At 37.7% G+C, this 9,166-nt stretch overlaps 1 protein-coding gene across 1 annotated transcript; it reads left to right on the plus strand.

The window, feature by feature from the left end:
- Positions 1-2,284: 2,284 nt before the first annotated feature.
- LOC310649214 (olfactory receptor 2AP1-like) lies at positions 2,285-3,226 on the plus strand (the record flags this gene model as incomplete). The annotated part of the gene is made up of 1 exon (XM_083377519.1): positions 2,285-3,226. The coding sequence occupies one exon, from the start codon at positions 2,285-2,287 to the stop codon at positions 3,224-3,226; it is 942 nt and encodes a 313-aa protein (XP_083233645.1).
- Positions 3,227-9,166: the final 5,940 nt, after the last annotated feature.

Raw genomic sequence — 9,166 nt, forward strand, 5'->3', positions numbered from 1 at the left:
AAATAAATGAGTATTTTTTAAAAAATCTACAAGGATGAGTAGAGATCATCAATATAGGACAGAGATCAGCAGGAACATTTTGGTTGGATAAGATGTCTTTCAATAAAGTAAAGGTAAAGGTTCCCCCGCACATGCGTGCTAGTCGTTTCCAACTCTAGGGGCCGGTGCTCATCTCCGTTTCAAAGCCGAAGAGCCAGCACTTGTCTGAGGACGTCTCCGTGGTCATGTGGCCGGCATGACTAGACGCCAAAGGCACACGGAATGCTGTTACCTTCCCACCATAGTGGTCCCTATTTTTCTACTTGCATTTTTACGTGCTTTCGAACTGCTAGGTTGGCAGAAGCTGGGATGAGTAACAGGCACTCACTCTGTTATGCGGCACTCGGGATTTGACCCACCAAATTGCCGACCGTCTGATCAACAAGCTCAGCGTCCTAACCCACTGAGCCACCACATCCCTCTGTCATTCAGTAGAACAGACTATTACATAAAGTGGTGAATTTTATATATATATAAAATTTTGTGGCTGTTAAAGAGTTAAAGCTATTTTAAGCTCCTTAGCTCTCATCAGCTAGTCATACCCTTCTGGGATTCGAACCTGGGCAACTTGCATGTTAGGCAGCTGTATTAACCTTTAGGCCACAGGCTCCCCCTCAATCCTGTCAGTAGAGACCAGGGAGGATATATATATATGTGTTGGGTGGAGCACCCAGTCTACCAGATATAAAACAGTCTGTTCTGTGTTTCACTCCAGTCTAGAAGCATCTTGCTCCACCCAACACATAGATAAATATCCTCCCTGGCCTCTACTGACAGGAGTGAGGGGGAGCCTGTGGCCTAAAGGTTAATAAAGCTGCCAAACATGCAAGCTGCCCAGGTCCAAATCCCAGAAGGGTAAAACTAGCTGATGAGAGCTAAGGAGCTTGACATAGCTATACTAGTCTCCCTTTAACTCTTTGTCAGTCATAAAAGTTTGAATTTACAGTATTCACAGTAGTGACATCTGCCTGCAAAAGATGCTCCTAGACTGGAGCGAAACGCAGAAGAGATTGCTTTATATTTGGTAGACTGGGTGCTCCACCCAACACATAGATACAATATATTGTACTTAGTATATATTAGTTTCAGTAAAATGCATACAGTGATCAAAATCCCTCTTTTTGAAAGAAAATGGTTTAATTTAAAAAAAAACCAAAGCAAAAAAAAAAAGAAAGGAGCCTTGCAGGTTCTGATTGGAATCACCTACTTGCCAATGTTATTTGCCTGCCTGCTTTCCATATAATTAGAGACAAAATGGAAAAAAAAATATAGTAGTTCTTTTAAAAGTTTTAAACTATGTTATAAGTATCCAATTATTCGAAAAGCCAATTAAGTAATGTATCTAGGAAAGCATTCTCCCATGATACTGAACAGAAGCAATGAGCATCTACTTAACACTTCCCCTCTGTGGTGTTTAACTTCTTAAGAAAGATATTACATTGTGAGTTATAATTTCCTGAGCTCATAATCACCAGTAAGATGAACATCCATAAAATGAGGATGTGAACAATGATACTGCCATCTTCATTCTAGATCTTGATGATGTCCTTGATCTGATATCACCCAGGTAATAAGTATCATTAAAAACTAATTTCATGTTGAAAGAAAATCAAATAGCATTGAAAATATTGTCATGCCTGAAATTCAGCTATTAGTGAATCAAAGCAAGGTAGTTTTTTGCATGTCAGAACTACCCCAATTTCTGCTCACCATTTCTGTTTGGGAAACTGCAACCTCCTTCAAAACTAAAGATGAAGAAACCTTGGCACTAGAAGCTACTCAGGGTTGTCTGGGATGTATTTTCGTCTTTTACTTCCTGTCCAGAACCTGCCAGGCTCCAGGTACTGGGATAAGATCTTGAGAGTATCACAAGTATCAAGATCAAGACAAATAGATGTACAAAACTTGTACAAACAGATTCTATCAATGTTTCATATTTTGAGTTGTTACTTATTCACTCAGAACTAGAGAAACTGCTTTCTGAATGCAATACTTTTAATATGATATAGAAGAGTAAATAGCATATTCATGGCATGGAAAACAAATCCATTTCTGAAAATTAGCACAATTATCTTATAGATATCAGTCCCTATATGAAAAAAAGAACTGATCTTTATTTTATAATATACAAAATTTGCTTATTTTTCTCTCTCCCCACACCCAATCCCCATTCCAAAGATACATGAGAAGATCTGTTCTTTCACTGCTATATTCATATTTCAATGATAGAAGAATGAGCATAACAATGAATATCACAGAATTTATCATTTTAGGATTTGGAAACTTTGGACAATGGCAATCTTTCCTCTTCTTCATTTTCCTCACAGTTTACATTACAGCCATGGTTGGGAATATTCTCATTGTGACTTTAGTTGCAGTTGATCATCATCTTCATACACCCATGTACTTCTTCCTGGGAAATTTGTCATGCCTAGAGGCTTGCTACATCTCAAATATTGTACCCAAAATGATGGGTGGCTTATTGACTGATAAAAACATCATTTCCTTCAGAAATTGCTTTGTACAATTTTTCTTCTTTAGCTATCTCATGGGGACTGAATGTTATCTTCTATCTGCAATGTCATACGATCGATATTTAGCAATATGCAAACCTTTGCATTATACAACATGTATGACTACTCAAATCTGTATTCAGCTAGCAGCTTCTTCATGGATAAGTAGCCTTATAGCTGGTGTCATACTCTTGAGTGTAATGTTGCAGCTTATATTCTGTGGTCCAAATGAAATTGATCATTATTTTTGTGATACATATCCAATTATGAAGCTTTCTTGTAGTGATACTAGTTTCGTGGAAGTGATAAGTTTTATCCTTGCTTTTGCTTTTACATTGCCACCTTTTCTCCTCACCTTGACTTCCTATATATACATTATATCTACTATCTTCAAAATACCTTCTGCTATTGGGAGGAAAAAGGCTTTCTCTACTTGCTCATCTCATCTGATAGTGGTTTCTCTGTTTTATGGAGCCATTATGATTGTGTATATGTTACCAAAGGGTAAAATACTTAGTGATGTCAACAAATTTTTTTCTTTGTTGTACACAGTTTTAACCCCTATTGTCAATCCTTTCATATACAGCCTGAGAAATAATGAAATAAAAAATGCTATAAAGAGGGTAGCAAGAAAGCTTATATCCCCAAAAATTCACAAAGGACAGCTATGGTGATTAATAAAATGGGACAATTGGGAAATGATGAAAAATCATGTTATTATACCATTGATATATGTATTTATTATACTCTGTACATGCAGAACATAGATAAACTTTTTACTATTTGTTTTGGTTCAGTTCATATCACATCTTTCTTCTAGTGCTTCAAGGGAATTTGCAAATTAAAATATTTTTTTAAAAACCCTCCAAAATGAAGGAAAGAAAACCCCAACCAATTATTTCAGTCATATAATAAAATGAAGTGCTAAGCAATATTTTCAGTAGTGTTAGTCCTTGAAATAATTTTGCCTTACTGTTATAATACAGATTCTATAAATAAATATAACTATGCTTTGCTTTTACACAATAATAATAATAATAATAATAATAATAATAATAATAATAATAATAATAATAATAATAATAATAATAATATGGAAGGGACTTTGGAGGTCATCTAGTCCAACCCCCTGCTAAGGCAGGAAACCCTATACCATTTCAGGCAAATGGCTGTCCAGTCTCTTCTTAAAAACTTCCAGTGTTGGAGCATTCACCACTTCTGGAGGCAGGTTGTTCCACTGGTTAGTTGTTCTAACTGTCAGGAAGTTTCTCCTTAGTTCTAGGTTGCTTCTCTCCTTGACTAGTTTCCATCCATTGCTTCTTGTCCTGCTTTCAGGTGCTTTGGAGAATAGCATGACTCCCTTTTCTTTGTGGCAGCCCCTGAGATACTGGAACACTGCTATCATGTCACCCCCTCACCCTTCTCTTCGTTAAACTACACATACCCAATTCCAGCAACCGTTCACAATACATTTTAGCCTCCAGTCCCCCAATCATCTTTGTTGCTCTTCTCTGTATCTTTCTAGAGTCTCGACATCTTTTTCACATTGTGGTGACCAAAACTGGATGCAGTATTCCAGGTGTGGCCTTACCAAGGTATTGTAAAGTGGTATTAGTACTTCACGTGATCTTGATTCTATTGCTCTGTTAATGCAGCCTAGCACTGTGTTGGATTTTTTGGCAGCTGCAGCACACTGCTGGCTCATATTTAAGTGATTGTCCACTAGGACTCTGAGATCTCTCTCACAGTTACTACTATTGAGCAAGGTACCACCTATACTATACCTGTGCATTTGATTTTTCCTGCCTAAATGTAGAACCTTAATTTTTTCACTATTGAATTTCATTTTGTTAGATAGTGCCCAGTGTTCGAGTCTGTCCAGATCCTCCTGTATCTTAAGCCTATCTTCTGGAGTATTAGCTATTCCTGCCAGCTTGGTGTCATCTGCAAATTTGATGAGTTCCCCATATATCCCCCCATCCAAATCATTGATGAAGATGTTGAAGAGCACTGGGCCCAGAACAGAGCCCTGGGGCACCCCACTACACACTTCCTTCCATGTAGATGCAGTTCCATTGAGGACCACATGCTGAGTACGGCCTGTCATACAGCTACGAATCCATCTGGTGGTGATGCTGTCTAACCCACATTTTTCTATCTTATCAAGTAGTAGGTTGTGATCTACTTTTTCAAATGCCTTACTGAAGTCCAAATAAATTATATCTACAGTATTCTTCTGGTCCACTAGTTTTGTCACTTGGTCAAAGAATGCAATAAGATTTTTCTGGCATGATCTGTTTTTGACAAACCCATGTTGGCTTTTAGTGATAACTTTGTTCGCATCAAGGTGTTTGCTGATTTGTTGTTTGATTATCTTTTCCAGAATCTTCCCAGGTATTGAGGTCAGGCTGATAGGTCTGTAGTTTCCTGGATCTATTTTTTTCCCTTTTTTGAAGATGGGAACTACATCAGCTCTCTTCCAGTCCTCTGGTAGTTCCCCAGTGCTCCAGGATCTTTGAAAAATATAGTTCAGTGGTTCTGAGATCACGTCTGCCAGTTCCTTGAGAACCTTGGGGTGTAATCCATCTGGTCCTGGTGATTTGAACTCTTCTAGGCTGGACAGGTGCTCACTTACCATTTTCTTGCCTATCTTAACTTGTGTTTCTATTCTGTTTTTTATGGCACTGGTTTTGGTAGGTTGGACTGTTTTTTCCCTTTGTGTAAAAACAGATGCAAAAAACCGAGTTAAATAGTTCTGCTTTCTCCCTGTTGCTTGTCACCTTCTTGCCACTTTCCCCCACTAATGGACCAATCATTTCCTTAATTTTTTTTTCTTGTTTCTTATATGTTGAAAGAAGCTTGTTTTGTTATTTTTGACTTTAGTCGCAAGCCTTACTTCATTTTGTGCCTTAGCTTCCCTCACTTCATCTTTGCAGGCACGGGCTGTTTGCTGATATTCTGCCTTAGTTAAGTGCCTCTCTTTCCACTTCTTATACTTGTCCTTTTTATCTTTCAGTTTATCAGAGAGTTCTTTATGCAGCAATGCTGGTTTCTTTTGAAAGCTGTTATTTTCCTTCTTTGTTGGTATTGTGCTAGACTGGGCCTTTATTATCTCACTTTTCAAAATTTTCCAAGCTTCTTGAGTTGTTTTCCCCTTTAGGATTCTCATCCCTGGAATTCTTCCCAAGGTCTCTCTAAGTTTATTGAAATTAGCTCTTTTAAAGTCCAAGACTCTACTTTGGCTGTATTCTATTGCTTGTACTTCCATAATGTTGAATTCCAATATTGCATGATCACTTCCCCCCAAGGTTCCTGTGGCTTTGACACTTTCTATCATTTCATCTCTATTAGTGAGAATTAAATCCAATATGGCTAATCCCCTAGTTCCCTTCTCTACTTTTTGGGAGAGAAAGTTGTCTGCTAGGTTTGTCAGGAATCTGTTAGATCTTCCACTTGCTGCAGAATTTGTCTCCCAGTTGATATCACGGTAATTAAAGTCCCCCATTACTATTGTGATGCGCTTCCTACATACCTTAGTTAACTGACTAGCAAAAAGTTCATCTATTTCCTCTGCTTGGTTGGGCAGCCTATAGTATACACCTATGGCAATGTCATTCCCCCCCCTTTTATATTGACCCAAATGCATTCAAGTTTACAGTTTTCATCATTGTTGTGCTCTATTTCTGTAGAGATAAAGTTATTTCTTATATAGAGAGCAACTCCACCTCCTCTTTTGTTTAGTCTATTTCTTTTAAATAGTTTAAATCCCTCTAGCTGTGTGTTCCATTTGTGGGTTTCATCCCACCATGTTTCCGTAATGGCAATGATATCATATCCGCCCTTATTTACCTGAATTTCTAGTTCACCCTGCTTACTGTTCATACTCTGCGCATTGGTGTATAGACATTTGAGTCCTTTATGACTGACCCTGTGTTTACTTGCTACATAACTTGTGTGGTGCCTGAGTTCCCCTATTTTCTTAGATTGTCGGGGACAGTGATGTTCTATATCAATTAACTCATTGTCCCCATTGTTTAGTTTAAATATTCCTCCAGAAAAGCTGTGAATTTATTGCCAAGTAACTCAGTCTCTTTCTTGGAAGGATGCAGACCATCTCTTTTGTACATTTTTTCATTGGACCAGCTACAGACATCGTCTTGAATTCAATACTTAATAACATAACAAATTAAAAATAAAATATCCATCCTCAAATATTATAGTTTTACGTGATGTTTTAACAGGATTTTGAAACTAGATAGATGAGCTTTAAAGATTTTATTTAGTTTCTCTTTTGTGGGAAGTTCTCAGCAGCTCAATGTCAAATCAAATGAAATCAAGTTAGTTCAAATCAATTTTGAGGTTGTTAATGAGCACAGGTATTTCAATATAAAACCAGGAGAGAAAGAAAGAGAGGGGGGAGGGGGGAAGAGAGGAAGGGAGAGAGAGTTCACACAAACACAAAGGATATATATATAAATTTTGAGGTACAGATGTTTATCATATTCTTTCCTGGTGCTAAGTCTTCAAAGAAATTCTCTAGCCAGGACCTTGGCAGCTGCACAATTTTATTGTGGTTATTTCATCCAAAGTATAATGAGAAAAAATTCACAATTGCAGGAAAGCCTCACCCTGGCTTATCTACTGACCTATTAAATTTTGCAGGAGTAGCATGCTCTGGTCCTGTAGTAGGTTTCTGCCATCTGGAGAGACCCAGGAAGACAACCTCTTCTATCATGTCACATGGACTCTGCAACATTATTATTTAGGAGATTAGACTTGACTTTGTACTGTATAAGGCCTCAAAGACCTGGTTATGTACTAAGCCTTGGGCTTGGTGTGTAATTCAGCCTGTATTCTGATTTTGTTAATCTACTTTTATATTGGATGCATTTCTATGTTATTTATTACTCTATTATGATGTTTGTTAGCCAGAGCCATATATTTAGCATGAGGAATGACATAAATTGAATATGTAAAATGACACTTTGAAGCCTCACAAAAATAGAAGCAGCCATATTCCACCCCAGCAATAGGTTGACAAATTACTAGCCTTCAGTGAAGTTCCAGAATCATATTTTACAATGTAATGATTCTCTAAAGTATCTGGCAGTAACATTGGACAGAGCATTGACATTCTGGCAACACCTGGAAAAAAACAGTTGCAAAACTGAAAAACCATAACAATTTACTGACAGATTGTCTGTAACATCTCTGGAACTGATGCTAACACACTACAAACAAAAAGCTTTGTTTATTTCACAGCTGAACATTGCTCCAGCATGTGGCTTAACAGTATCCACATCCAAATGGCCAATGTCCAACTCCACCAGACAATGCATATAATCTCTGGCACATTGCCTCCCACTCTGTGCATTGGTTCTTAGCATTATCATATTGTCCCACATTAGAAGACAATAAATTCTGTTTCAGCTATGGTTGAGCATGCTGAACAACAAAGTCCGCCCTATTCACTAGGACAATGCACAGCCCATCACAAGATAAAATCTTGTAGGCCAGCTTGGAAAACACCTATTCATTTAACATCTACCAATTTAACCATGAGAATGCCTTGAGACAAGAATGGTCCAAGGTAACTTCTTGTGGCCTGACCATTAGTGATTCCTCTAAACACTTGCTTTGTCTGGATATAATTGAGCAGTATTAAGTATGATACTGGAAGAAACACCTTTTCCTGTATCAGTAAGGGTGGAATGATTCCTCTTCTTGTTATTTTGGTGCTGATATGCAAACTATTTAACACATTGTGTAAGATTCTCCATGACATGTGCTCTGGTTCCCTAGAAGACCTGCACGAAGCAAAGGTGATCACCTGTAGCTGAATTGGACATCCATATATGAGGCATTGCCATAGCCCCATAGACGTTATATATATAGTTATGTGTATATATGTAGAGAAACTGTGTATATATGTTTATTCTCTTCTGTCATGTTCTCATAATAGGAATAATAATAATAATAATAATAATAATAATAATAATAATAATAACAACAACAACAACAACAACAACAATGTGAGTGCAATGTGAGTGCAGCAAAATTGCACAAACTGATTACAAAGCTAGACATGACTGAGTTGCTAAACTAATCCACTGGGCATTGTGTAAAAAATATGACTTGCCTATGTCCAAAAAGTCATGAGAACATAGGGTGGAAAAAGTTGTCGAGAATGAGAGGGTGAAGATCTTGTGGGACCTCCGAATACAGACAGATCACCATTTGGAACACTACACGCCAGATATTGCAGTCATAGAGAACCGAAGTGTACAGTTGATTGATATTGCTGTACCAGGAGATGCCAGAGTTGAAGAAAAAGAACTATAAAAAATTATGAAATACCGTGACCTGGCCATTGAAACTGTGTGATTATGGATGAAACATGTAACAGTGATACCCATTGTCATTGGGGCACTGGGAACTATGTCCAAAAACTTTGCAAAATACATCAAGAAATTCCAGCTTCCTGCAATAACTCCAGCAAAGCTACATCTTACATTTTAAGGAGATACCTGGTTAATACCTAGGATGCTGGCAGCAACCCATGTAAACCATTAGTGCCAGTCAATTTGAGTGTTCAGTTGACTGAGTTTCATGTT

This window comes from Vipera ursinii (assembly GCF_947247035.1).
Source record: "Vipera ursinii genome assembly, chromosome: Z".
Classification (NCBI taxonomy): domain Eukaryota; kingdom Metazoa; phylum Chordata; class Lepidosauria; order Squamata; family Viperidae; genus Vipera; species Vipera ursinii.